The sequence below is a fragment of the Scomber japonicus genome, chromosome 8 (assembly GCF_027409825.1).
Source record: "Scomber japonicus isolate fScoJap1 chromosome 8, fScoJap1.pri, whole genome shotgun sequence".
Classification (NCBI taxonomy): Eukaryota; Metazoa; Chordata; class Actinopteri; order Scombriformes; family Scombridae; genus Scomber; species Scomber japonicus.
Window position 1 is genome coordinate 15,598,877 of NC_070585.1, and position 13,307 is coordinate 15,612,183.

The 13,307-nt window shown below is 39.8% G+C and overlaps 2 protein-coding genes across 4 annotated transcripts; both read left to right on the forward strand.

The window, feature by feature from the left end:
• Nucleotides 1-2,266: 2,266 nt before the first annotated feature.
• LOC128363124 (uncharacterized) lies at nucleotides 2,267-5,013 on the forward strand. Of its 3 annotated transcripts, XM_053324035.1 has the most exons (6): nucleotides 2,267-2,453; nucleotides 2,757-2,958; nucleotides 3,062-3,243; nucleotides 4,153-4,251; nucleotides 4,363-4,497; nucleotides 4,584-5,013. In XM_053324035.1, the coding sequence occupies exons 1-6, from the start codon at nucleotides 2,409-2,411 to the stop codon at nucleotides 4,803-4,805; spliced, it is 885 nt and encodes a 294-aa protein (XP_053180010.1). In that variant the 5' UTR covers nucleotides 2,267-2,408; the 3' UTR covers nucleotides 4,806-5,013. The 3 variants fall into 3 exon arrangements, with proteins under 3 accessions (XP_053180010.1, XP_053180008.1, XP_053180009.1); XM_053324033.1 differs by having other exon boundaries at nucleotides 2,267-2,958; XM_053324034.1 differs by having other exon boundaries at nucleotides 2,267-2,958; nucleotides 4,587-5,013.
• A 1,675-nt stretch (nucleotides 5,014-6,688) lies between these two features.
• prpf19 (pre-mRNA processing factor 19) lies at nucleotides 6,689-12,005 on the forward strand. The gene is made up of 16 exons (XM_053323736.1): nucleotides 6,689-6,840; nucleotides 7,009-7,158; nucleotides 7,549-7,625; nucleotides 8,105-8,246; nucleotides 8,394-8,467; nucleotides 8,581-8,646; nucleotides 8,767-8,808; nucleotides 8,938-9,012; nucleotides 9,121-9,196; nucleotides 9,321-9,430; nucleotides 9,620-9,775; nucleotides 9,882-9,951; nucleotides 10,039-10,212; nucleotides 10,428-10,510; nucleotides 10,997-11,102; nucleotides 11,198-12,005. The coding sequence occupies exons 1-16, from the start codon at nucleotides 6,822-6,824 to the stop codon at nucleotides 11,293-11,295; spliced, it is 1,518 nt and encodes a 505-aa protein (XP_053179711.1). The 5' UTR covers nucleotides 6,689-6,821; the 3' UTR covers nucleotides 11,296-12,005.
• Nucleotides 12,006-13,307: the final 1,302 nt, after the last annotated feature.

Genomic DNA, 13,307 nt, shown 5'->3' on the forward strand with positions numbered 1-13,307 from the left:
ATCTGGCGATACGATAGGTATCACGATACAGGGGCAACGATACGATATATTGCGATACTGTAGGAACAATGATATATTGAGTTTCTTTGAAAGAATTTAATTGTAAGAAAACTGTAGCACATAGCACACACAATGCTGTTACATGCTTAACATCAGCTTGCTGAAGAAATACAAGCATTTGCAGGATTTTTGGATAAACAAATGAAAAAAATTAGTTAACAGATTTCTTGACTCTGTTAAAAGGTTATCCCATAACTGTAATAAGCAGGTTCAAATTTCTGAAGTTGAAAAAGAAAATGCAAAGTCACTGCAACATCTGCTCTTTATGTGCAGGCTGAAGAAATTAATATCTGCCTTTCAGTAAAAGTCTCAAATACTTACTACTAATTTGTAGTATTGCCCGAGTACTTGACTCTGGCGTTGCAGAGTTTACACACCGCATGGCTCTTGTCGTAGTCGTAACTGCCTTCCTTTGTTTTGAAACCAAAATATGCCCAAACGTCAGCTTTAAAAGCTGCTGGAGCTGGCTGTAGGGAGCTATGTTCCCCGGTCGCGGCTAACTCGGTTGCTAGCTCAGCGGCTAACTCCGCTGTTAGCTCGGCGGCTAATTTGGCGGCTAACTCGGCTGCTAACTCAGCTAACTGGCTAACTGTAGACGGGATCATCCCTATGTTCCCCGGTCACATACAAAGCGGTGAACATAGGAATGAACCCTGGCTGTAGCCTCTCGTCCTCAGCCATCGCCGGTGAACTGTGCTAAATTAGCGGTTAGCATGCAGTTTGCCACAGACTGGCACTCTCGCGGGATCTCATTGTTCCTTTGGCGCGGAGGACATAATGACTGCTGCCAACTAGCGGCCGGAGGTTTAATTTCAACACAAACATTAATAAACGCCGTGAATATTTGCATGTTAATTGTTAATAAAAAAATCGATACAGTGCCATCGAATATCGATACGGTATCGTCAAATAAAATATCACGATAATTAAGTGTATCGATATTTTCTTACACCCCTAATATGTCATCACATTAAAAAAAACATGTTACGATGAAGACGTTGCTGACCTTCTTCTCCACTTCGACAGGTGACAGAGAAGAAGCTCTGGTGGTGTGTGCTGGGAAGGAATTTCGTCTGCCGGTGTACTCGATATCAAGAACTGTCACTTTTACACCAGACCCTCCGGGAATGAGGCGTGTCCTGCTGGAAAAAACCATTGTGAGTGGAAGTGTGTCTATGTCTTCATGTTTGTGCTTGTCTGTTGTGCATACATATCGCCAACACCTCACTTACTGTCCTGCTGCAGGTAAAGGACCCGCGGTTCGAATGGACCAGAGATAAGATGCTAGTCCTGAATGAAGTGACTCATGAAGATCAGGGACTTTACGCCATCAAACTGTCCTCTGGCTTCACCTATGAGACCGTACGTTTGACTGTGTCAGGTGGGATAGTTTCCTTTTTATTTGTCCCAGTTTTTTTGGCCACTTTAATGAAGTAAAAATATAACAAGTAAAAGTAAATCCTTCTTCAGCAAAAGTACAGCAAAATGTACTTAAAGTATCACAAATAAAACTGCTCCTTCTGCAGAAAAATGGCCCTTGTAGTATTTAATTTGTTATTATATTTTGCATTATTAAACTGTTATTATTGTGACAATGCATAAGCAGCATTTTACTGTTGTAGTTGGTTGTTTTAACTTCTTTCTATACAGTTGTATATAAAGTATAGTCTTCTGAGTTGTCAGATATTTAATGGGGCACCAAAGATGAAGAAAAATCTGCTACATAAATTTGTATCCATCTTTTTCTCTTTTCTCTCACCTTACCTTTGTCACGAAATAATGGATCATTTTATTACTTTGGGCTTTGAACAGTTATTTACATCTGAGGAGTGTCACAGAGCCCCACATACATTATATATTTTTGTAAGGTCTTGAGCCAAAAAGATGGAGGACCACTGTTCTAATTTTTAACCCTACCTTGTATATTTTCAGATACATATTATACATTTTTCACATGAAATCATGAAGTGAAAAGTAACTACAGCTGCCAAATAAGGCAGTGAAATAAGAAGTGCATTTCAAAACAGCACTGAAGTACTTGAGTAAATGTACTGCTGATCATCCATTCTTTCTTTCTCTCGCCCCTCTCTCTTTTCAACTTTCTTTAGAATGCATTAAGTACTACCAGAGAAACTATGGAGATAACTTTGAGCACAACATCCCTGAAAATGCCTCCCTACTCGAGTTTTCTCCCCGGGGTTCTCCATCTGAGGCCATGCCAGTTGTCCTGTGGAATTGGACAGACCCTGAGACCAGTAACATGGGTCGGGGCAGGCTGCTGCGGGGCGGGAAGTTGTGGGTGGCTGAGAGAGTGAAGCAAGCAGACCAAGGCAACTACACCGTGAGAGATGGCAGAGGGAAGGTCTTGTCCCGTAGCACCCTCACTGTCCATGGTAAACAGAGACACCAGAGGATTAAAGTTGAAGTTTTTTAAACTTTGGGATCCTGTCAACAATAATGATTATATTTTTATCTTTCACTTTCCATCCGATGCACTCTCATATCATCGCCTTCATCCTCCCATCATCTTTCTGTTCACAATACTGCATGTGAATGCAGGGCATGCTTTCAATGTCACCCGCTACACTAAGGAATCCCTTAACCTGCCCCTCTTTCTTCCTGTCCCTCACGCTCACCTCATTTTTACCCCCGCCCGACACCCTGATGAATCCTCTCTGGGCCCTTTCGACCCTAAGCCCCCCCGTGGTCCTGTGCAGCTGATTCGCGAGGGCCAGATAACAGACCACGACATGCGGTACAGGGGTCTGATCTCTCTGGGCAGAAATGGCTCCATCTATGAAGTCATCATAGTGAGACTGACTTCAAGGCACGATGGGGTATATGAAATCAGAGATGGGGATGGCAACCTGGTGTCCTCCACCTGGTTGCATGTGATTGGTGAGTGACAGTAGGTTTTTTTTGTATCTGGGTTGTTTGTTTCACCTCAGTCACCATTTCTCCCTGGATGTCTCTCTCATCTCTGTGTCTCTAATATCTCTAGAAAAGGGGGGTAGATGGCGAGCACTTCTCAAGTCCATCACTGTCCCTTCTGGCATGTTTGTGTCGCTGGCTGGTTTCATCCTATTCATGAAGCGCTACCCTACCTGCACCCTGTCGCAGATCGCTGCTGGTTTTAGATCAAACCACACACCACCAGCCAATCCTCCGAGGGTCAACATCCAGGTGAGGAAATGAGGAGAACCAGATTAGTGGCCCTGCTGGCTGAGATAGTTATGGAGGTAGGAGATGATATATGTCATGTTGTAAAAATAAATCTGTTCTTGCTTTAGTTTAGAAGCTAATCAATACCTGTCATAAATTCTCTTTATCCTAATAAAGTTACACTTTCCAAGAAATAGAAAAAGTAATGAATAAAAGCAAACTATTCTTATGAGAACACAATGTCAACATAAAACTCACAAATGGCAGACCACTGAAAATATTTCATAAATGTGGACCAAGGCTTGTATGGCTTTGCTTTCATAAAGTTGACATACTGCAGACAAACAACTAAAACAGAAAGGCAGGAGGCAATTAAAAAAACAAAACAGTATAAATGAGTGGAGAAACAGAACAAATGCAGTCACCTTCATTCATGAAGTCAAAGGGTCACTGAGTAGTTAATTATGAAATGATTTGAGTCATATTTTATGGCCTTTGCAGTGACCAGATCTCAACCCAATTAAAAACCTATCTGGGATTTTGGACTTGGATCTTTTGCAATATTGGTGTTTATCCTTCCAGTAGAGATAGAAACGTTGATAATCAATAAGCATTGAAGCAACTCTTGTTGCTCATGGTGGCCTAACACTTTAATTTGACACCATGTTTCTTTGTTTTTTCTTTATTAGTCATCTTTTGTGTCATATTGAATATATTAATACAGTGTAACTCAGTAGTGATGATTACGTTTTTTAATCATAACCAACATAAAACCTTAGAAAGTCATCAATAATAATCTTTCAAACGAACTGAGTACAAAAGTGAAATAAAGAAAGAAATCTGCATGATTATATTATGTATAATTACGTAGACAACTGCCTCATGAAATCCAGAGGCTGCACTTTTACGTGTCTGTATGTCTTCATGCAGGATTACAGTCAGGCCCACCCTCATCCCTCAGGCTTCAGTTACCCTCAGCAGCCTGTAACACCAATGAAATGGATCCCGAGAGTCAGTCCAACCCATACTGTAAGGCTGATTTTGCTTTCCATTTATCTTTAGTGGAAAGTATTAAATTGATCTGTACCTGTGTACATGTTATATATGTACATATGTATGTGCTGGTGTCTGTATTTTCAGGGTTACACTCCTGTTATGGAAGGAACTCCATCTCAACTAACTCCTCAAGTAACTCCTGCTCATGTGAGAGCTGAGAACCAGGAAGCACACAGACTGGCAGCTGGGACCTCCCCTAGTCATAATTCAACTACTGAGGTAATGCTACACTCTACCTGTGAGTATGTATTGTGTCACGGACTAAAAAAGTTTTTTTTCTGACATATGGCTTAATTTCTTCTTAGCAGGAAACATCTAATGAGGAAGAGAGGAAAATTTCCTTTTCAGTGCCCGGGGGTTCAGACTGCCTCCACTCGTCAGAAGACTGTGTTCAATTCCAAATCAAGAAAGACGGAGACAAAGAAAGGTGGAGCAAATCACAAGAGTATTTTTCTGCACTGCCACTAGACATGGACACGTCTGAATCCTACAGTGTTTACACTTCGGAGAAACTGGACTGCTTATAGAGCACAGAGATGTGGAGCTGGAGTAAAGGAAGGAGAAACGTAATATGTGGACAAAGTTATGGAAAAGATGTACCTCGTCTGTGCCTTTTGCATCTTGTTTAAATGATCTGACAACAATATTGCATGCCATTTGTTAATGTAATGGTAATTTTTCTGCAGCATGGGTTGAGCATTAGACTTCTTGTTGTCATATTTCCCATTTCTTGAGACTGACTGATGGTTCTCCTGAAGTCTCCTCTAGCCTCTGCAGTTACCTACCTCCAGACCCTCAGGACCAACATGATATGCACTGAGAGTGTGTGTATGTGTGTTTAATGTGATATCTAGGGCAATATAGAAAATAGAGTTGCAATATGAAAGTGTGCAAAAGGGAACTTTGAATACTGTACAGTAATATAGAGATAGCTGAAGTGTTTTACTCCACTCATCATGTTAACCACTCCTAACTGCAACAACAATTAATTATCATGTTAAGTGTATGTTCTGCAGTTTAATGATTTTTGCACTAATATACTGTATTTACCCTTGAGGTAACTGTAGTCATAGTGATGTGAAATGTAATAGGTTCCAACAAATATTGCAAAAGCATATTAATCCATGTTGGTTTTGTTCAGAACAATGTTTTGAGTTTTAAGTGACAAATATGATTGGACATGTAATATTTTTGCAATATCAAAATGTTTAAGAGCATGTCATCTCTCAAACAATAAAATTTACTTCTAACTTTATTTTCTCCAACATACTGTATGTTTGGTTTGGTTGGTTGCAACCAATGATTATCTTCATCATCAGTTAATCTTTTTAATCGTTTTGTGATTCACTGTTTAATGTAGAAATTGTCAGATAATGCTGGCAAATGTCCATCACAAGTTCTCAGAGCTCATGGTGATGCCTTCAAATAGCTTGTTATGACAGGGTGGAAGTTAATTTCCCTGGATATTCTGTTTAACCCTTGGGTCTGGCTGAGATTGACTTTACTTCCTCATTATTTGGAATCCCTAAATTTAATCCCTAAAATGAAAAAACAAATCATAAAAAATGCAAAATTAATCAATTAAGCAGAAATAAATCATTTCTATTACACAAAATAAAGGAATGTTTCATGTTGTATGTGTCATGTGGGCTACACATGATATCCCTTTTCTTTGCCAAAAAGTAAAAATACAAGAAGTAATGCTTACTTCCTGTAGTAGACCTCTGGGAAATGCCATCAGTTCAAAACCATGGTTATAAGCAACTTTCATAAAAGTAAGAACAGTTCTGAAGTCCAACTGTATAAAATACATTTAGTCTTAGGATGATAAAGCAATGTTTAGTATATTTTTGAGCTGTTCAAAGGGGCCCAGGGTCTCCAGGAGTCCACCTAGAATATTAATTTACTTCTATTTTTAAACTGAAAAATGATCTGGTTCCAGCCTCTTTAATATGAATATTTTCTGGTTTCTTTCATCCTCTGTGAATGTAAACTGAATAAATGTGTGTTGTAGACAGTTGGTTGGGCAAAACCATAGGCAAAACAGGACATTACATAACAGCTGACATGTGTTGCCATTTTCTGTCACGTTACATACAAAAATAGATACATCAATATCAAAGTGCTTTACAATAGCTGGAAACACATTAAAAGAAAAAAAAGTTTAAACATCTAAATTATCATTATAGAAATCAAGCAGCACATATTGACGTTTAACGAGACAGAACAGAGAATATTTGGCATTTTATCTGAAAATGATTGAAACAAACAAACCCTATCCTCATTCTAGTTTCAGTAGTAGATGGGTGCATTGATGGATTAGTGGCAGTAGAGGGCAGTACAGCACATATGAGACTTGAGCGCTCACACTGAGAGAAAGCGTAGAAGAAGAAGTGCGTTTGTAGCGGCAATGAAAGGACAGCGTGCTACTTCCAGTCTGAGGAAAACATAAGTAAAGCCTACATTTACTGTAATATTTATAAAAGTACAGAGCGGGCGTCATTCCATTTTCCAGAGACGACTTTTAGGACTGCACTGGGAAGATGTCTTTGGTTTGTGCAAGTAAGTGAAGTTAAATTCATTGATATGACGGAGCACCGCGCTAATGCTACTAGCTAACTTAGCTAAGGTTAGCGGCCATGCAGTGCCACGGTGTACTTGTGAACCCTCGCTAGTCTAGTTTCTGGTTGTGTGTTTTTATTTGTAAGCTGTGGTTGCACTTTTTTACAGTCTCCAACGAGGTCCCAGAGCACCCGTGCGTCTCTCCGGTGTCCAACCAGGTGTTTGAGCGCCGGCTGATTGAGAAGTACATAGCTGAGAATGGAACGGACCCGATGAATGGACAACCTCTGTCGGAGGAGCAGCTCGTAGATATTAAAGGTAAACTACAGGCTGTAGCTGGAGGCGAAACACTCATTTACCGGTTAACCAGCCACACATATTGCTGTATTTTACTGTTTTCAATGCAGTTAAGTAATGTAGCTTCTGAGAAAATGACAAACACTATCAGTCTAGAGTTATTTATATTTTTAGCCATTAATGGGACAGTTATGTAAAGGCCTGCAACTATCACGAACAATCATTTTCATCACAGATTCACATAAGGGTTATTTTTTTGATTGTTTATTTAATTGTCCATTAAAATATGTCCAAAACTTGCAGCAAGAGATCCTTATAAAGTCGGCACAAATAAACTAGATAAATGATTATTAATGACAGATGATTGAAGCAAAGATGCTGTTCTTGATTTTTGCAACATTTCTGTTTTAGTGTCTCATCCCATTAGACCAAAGGCGCCATCAGCAACAAGCATTCCTGCCATTCTCAAGTCTCTCCAAGATGAGTGGGTGAGTGGTTATCCATGACAGTGATGAGTTGTAAAGAGGAAATCAAATACAAGACATGTTGCATGTGCATAATATTCCCTCTCAATGGTGACCAAATAAAGACTACACTATACATATCCTAAAAGAATCCTGTTGCCATTTCCTGTTATTGACCTGCTGTTTCTTTTCACCAGTATTCTTTAAATGAGTCATTATTGGTGTAGCAGCATGTACTAATCTTTGATAAATGTAGCTTTAGTGCACAATGCAATATGTGTTCTTTCTTAAATGTAAAATATTAATGGTGCTATTGCTTCGCATTGCTTACTTCCCATGCATATGTACAATGCATAACATTTACAAATAGTTTGCTGTCTGATTGGGAAATCCAATATGTGACCCAGGTTAAGGGAAAGTAAGAAGAAAAAAAAATAGCAAGACGGCTCTGTGATGTTCATCAGATTTATTGAGATCATGTTTTCTGTTTGTATCTCTTCTAGGATGCTGTTATGCTTCACAGCTTCACCCTGAGGCAGCAGCTGCAGACAACTCGCCAAGAGCTGTCCCATGCCCTCTACCAACATGATGCTGCCTGCAGAGTCATCGCTCGACTCACCAAAGAGGTCACTGCTGCAAGAGAAGGTGGGTTGTAGGGCAAGATTTCAGTTGTCAAGCGCCTCAAATAGTTTTTATTCGTTCGTCGATTATTACCTCTCTCCAGAATGTGCTCCACAGATATTGGTGTGTGATCATGTTTTTCTAATTTGGTTGTGTTTCTTCTTCCTACAGCTCTTGCCACACTCAAACCCCAGGCTGGATTGGTTGCCCCTCAGGCAGTCCCCGCCTCTCAGCCAGCTGCAGCAGTGAGTGATTGGCTTTTAATTCCCGTCTATCAGATACTGATCAGTAATACTACATTATCATTTTTTTCCATTGTTCCTTCTCACAATCTCTGTTTCTGCTCTCTTTATTGCAGGGTGCTGGTGGAGAACCTATGGAGATTAGTGAACAGGTGGGAATGACCCCAGAGATCATCCAGAAGGTAAGATTTTTTCCTCTTATCTGCAGTAATCATGATTTGACTCGTCTGACAATTTTTCTTCAGGTATAAGATGGGTAACATTTGTGCAACCTGTTTGAATATTTATTTTCTTGTTTGCAGCTTCAAGACAAAGCCACCATCCTCACCACAGAGAGAAAGAAGGTAGGGTTTTGTTTAGCTGTTTTAGATTCTGACATTTCAGTTATTATATTTTAAGGTTGCTGAATAACTATTGTGGTACTACATAATATACCCTATACTCCATATAACAACTTCCCGCCATTTCTCCAGAGAGGAAAAACTGTTCCAGAGGAGCTGGTTAGAGCTGAGGATCTCAGCAAATACCGCCAAGTGGCCTCCCATGCTGTAAGTATTCATGTCTGCCTGAGAATAAAGGACATTTTCTTCTTTAATAAGAATTATGACACTGATTTTATTGACGTGTGAACATGCTTTCTTTTTTGTTGCCTTCAGGGTCTTCATAGTGCCAGTGTACCTGGTATTCTTTCACTGGATCTGTGTCCTTCAGACACCAACAAAGTGCTCACCGGTACAGCATCATCTTCTTCTTATGCTCGGCTGCATCTGTTTACCCTGAAGTTTTTTGTGATTGGTAACTCAACAGAAGTCTGTGACGTATTGTATTTGATATCTGTCCTCTTGTGACGGTCTAGGTGGAGCTGATAAGAACGTGGTTGTGTTTGACAAGAATGAGGAGCAGATTGTTGCAACACTTAAGGGTCACACCAAGAAGGTCACCTCTGTCATTTACCATCCATCCCAGGTAACTTTCTTTCCTTTCACTATCATCAACCAGTCAAAATCCCCTCAAATAAATAAATTAGGTCATTGCCCCTTTTTTTGCAGAAGGACAGTTAAATTTATTGAGAAACATGCTGAACATGTTCTGTTATTCTGATCAGTTGTCACTTTATTTCCCACTCTTCGCTCCCCTTCTGTCTTTTATCTTTAGTCGGTGGTTTTCTCTGCGTCTCCAGACACCACCATCCGTGTGTGGTCCGTCACCGGGGGCAACTGTGTCCAGGTGGTGCGTGCCCATGAGGCAGGTGTCACTGGACTGTCTCTGCATGCTACTGGGGACTACCTGCTCAGCTCTTCTGAGGATCAGGTATGTATGCAGCTTTAGGAAAATAAAGACAGACCTCAGGCACTTATAGTACAAATAGTGAAACATTGATCATACGTTTCTTCTTTCTGTTTTTCTTATTCTGCAGTACTGGGCCTTTTCTGACATCCAAACTGGAAGAGTCCTCACCAAAGTCACTGATGAAAGCGCTGGCTGTGGTAAGTTCCTCAGTGTTTACTTGTGTGTTTCACAAAGTTAATAAGAGCCTTATTCCAGGTGGTAATGTTCCTGTTTGTCCTCCACAGCTCTCACCTGTGCTCAGTTCCACCCTGATGGTCTCATCTTTGGTACTGGAACGGCTGACTCCCAAATCAAGATCTGGGATCTGAAGGAACGCACCAACGTGGCCAACTTCCCGGGCCACTCTGGCCCCGTCACCTCCATTGCTTTCTCTGAGAACGGATACTATCTGGCTACAGGTGACTGCTACCGGTGACTGCTACCAGCAGCGTTATGATCAGTTTTGTTGCTGATTTTTACAGAAACTTTGGGGGTGTTTTTTATTTCAGAGTTTGTAGGATTCCTACAACTTCTGCTAACATTAGCATTTCCTGCCTTTCTTTTTGACCTCAAGTGACAGTGATGTTATTGCCTCTGTTTTAATTACACTGAATTGTCTGGTGCTGTGGTCCAGGTGCCCAGGATAGCTCTCTGAAACTGTGGGATCTGAGGAAACTGAAGAACTTCAAGACCATCACCTTGGACAACAACTATGAGGTATGTAAGCGCTAATATATCTGCTGTTATCATGTTATCATCATACATTTTTGATGAGAAGTTTGATTTTATGTCTTGACACAAGTTGGAGCCAGCTGATAATTACTTTAGCATAAAGACTGGAGTGCTACCTGCTGGGAGCAGTTGCATCCTGAAGTCTTGGGAAAAAATACGAAGGAGGAATAGTTAGAGCACATAACTCCCCGTAAAACTATGTGTCGCTAATCACCTTCTGGCTCTAGTGTCATATTTAGCATACAGACATTTACATTAGTGTCATCTAAAAGTGTCCAACAATCCCTGAATTTATAGATGGATGTAAAGGAAGACTCTAATACAAGCAGGATGTTCATGATGTTAGCAACCACATTAATTTGTTTTACACACATGACCGTGTTTGCTTTTTACACTGGGTTTGATCATTTCTCATCATGACTGATGTTTGCTTGTGCCTTTTTAAAATCGTATTGTGTTTTTCTGTTTCAGGTGAAATCCCTCGTGTTTGACCAGAGCGGTACCTACTTGGCTGTAGGAGGGTCTGACATCCGTGTCTACATCTGCAAACAGTGGTCTGAGGTCCTCAACTTCACCGGTGAGCAAGAGCTTTTGTGTGTCCAAATGTTTATCCAGTATGCATGTTGCATGGCATTTGCTGTTTTTGACCCCCCTTTTTTTATTCGTTTGTAGACCACACCGGATTGGTGACTGGCGTGGCCTTCGGAGAGAACGCTCAGTTCTTGACCTCTGCAGGAATGGACAGAAGTCTCAAATTTTACAGTTTGTAGAAAAGCATAAATTCATGATGGCAGGAGGAGGATAAAAACGGTGTCTGTGTCTGAGCGGTCACTGTCCTGGACACAGACTTAGCATAGACCTATAATTTTTAGATAAAAAAAAGGAAGAAAAAAATCACTGCTAACTTTGCTTCATTAGTGTGTTAGTCCTCATGTCCAGGAAAAAGATCCCATAAAATAATCTATTTGAAACCACAACAGCATGGTTAGGATAACATGTTTGTTGCCGTTGTGAGTCTGAAATATAAATGATGTGAAATGCCCACGTAACGTTTGTGTCTGATTTGCCAGCAGTTATGATTTTACTGTAGTCATTTTCTTTTGTGTGTGTGTGTGTGGGAGGGGTGGGGGGGTCATAAGTTTCTTCTTATACAACTTAAATGTTGTACACTGTTGGAGAACTGTAAGTGGTGTGACACCTGTCTCCTTTGCTTCCTAATGCAGACAGTTTCATTACAGAATCTTTCAGATGGAGTTACATCTGTAGTGATGTACAGCTGAGCAGAAGTTGTGAACAGGTGTATGAAATTCATGTTCCTCTGTGAAAAATTAAGTCTGGTTTAACCTCCCCTCAGTTTCATTTCCTATTTCATTTGTTCCATTTAAACTTTTGTCTATTTTCCAATTGTATATTTCTCATTATTTGCTATTGTACCTGTTGCGACTCTGCCCTTTTACAATAAAATAAAATATCTTTTGTATTGCCATTTATCCGTTTGTCAGATCAAGACAAGATTCTCAGAAGAAAAGTAGTCCAGTATTTCACCAGATTACACAAAACATGAGTTACTCAGTAAGTGCATAAGCAGCCTACAGTTGGTTGAGTTATCATAATTTCTGTAGTAGAAATTGCACCATTTGTTGTTGCTTGACTTGGATATATGATCACAACTGTTCGAGTTTGAGGCTTAAAGGCTGTTTTCATATTTATCAGCAAAAGCAGTCTGCTCATATTAAATCTTAGGAATTACACAGTCATTTTTGTGACATCACAAGCTTAGAGGCCAATGTGCAATTCACAAGTGTGACAAGGAAACTTAAAATATCCAGGCTGTAGCTCAACAGGATGCATACACTGCTGGATTTCATGAGGAAGAAGACATTAAGTTAAAATGTTTGGATATTTATACACTGGATTTTCTAGTCATGGTACTGATGGGGGGTAGATTAAATACATATGTACATATGTTTAAATAATAAAGGTGATTTAAAAACTTAAATGTCACATTCTAAGACAAAATGAATAGAACAAGGTTTATGAGTACTCGATTTACTAAACCGCAAACAAATGATGCCATAGCCATTTCATTAGGTACACCTGTGCAATATAATTCAATCCAATACAACAGCTCTGCCATCAATTCTACTTTTTTCAAGGTTATATATTTTTAGCTTCTGTTGACATTATCAAAAAAGGTGATCTTTCTACTTTATTACTGAGATTGAAGTGGTGGGGGCGTACTCGTGTGCACTGTAATACACATTAAGCAGAATGATCAACTTTTTGACTATGTTAACAAAAACAGAAAATGAAAAATTTGAGAAAAGTAATAGGATTGAATTGGTATCTGTCGCATATTCATCCAAGTCAGGAGGGATTGTCTTTATTATCAGGACCATAGCACATACAGGAAACGCATGTGGACATTTACTGATGTCACGGACGTGGTCATGTGATTACAGCTGTTGCGTTGAAGTCTGTTAACCCTTAAATACAGTCTATGGTTAACCCCTCAAATAACTGCCTCTCCTGTGGGAGTCGTATTATTAAGGTGCCACCTACGCAGTAGGTTATGGTTATTAATTGGATGGATGAGGATGAACTGCAAGAGGATGAACTGCAGATTAAGGTTATCGACACCTGTTCAAAATGTAATAAATTATGTGCCATTACGTGGTTTTAAAACTTAACGGACGTTGTTGTCGTTGGCAACGCATCGAAGCCCATTTGCGCCAATGTCATGAAAAAAATAAAATAATGTAAGTCAAAATAATAATGAGAA

What these genes read in the sequence shown, in the direction of transcription:
- LOC128363124 (XM_053324033.1), top strand. Translation starts at nt 2,409, where the DNA reads ATGGCAGAGGGAAGGTCTTGTCCCGTAGCACCCTCACTGTCCATGGTA. An exon ending in CACCTGGTTGCATGTGATTG is followed by an intron (nt 2,959 to 3,061) that starts GTGAGTGACAGT and finishes TAATATCTCTAG; the next exon opens with AAAAGGGGGGTAGATGGCGA. An exon ending in GAGTCAGTCCAACCCATACT is followed by an intron (nt 4,252 to 4,362) that starts GTAAGGCTGATT and finishes CTGTATTTTCAG; the next exon opens with GGTTACACTCCTGTTATGGA.
- prpf19 (XM_053323736.1), top strand. An exon ending in GCAGCTCGTAGATATTAAAG is followed by an intron (nt 7,159 to 7,548) that starts GTAAACTACAGG and finishes TTTCTGTTTTAG; the next exon opens with TGTCTCATCCCATTAGACCA. An exon ending in TGAGGTCCTCAACTTCACCG is followed by an intron (nt 11,103 to 11,197) that starts GTGAGCAAGAGC and finishes ATTCGTTTGTAG; the next exon opens with ACCACACCGGATTGGTGACT.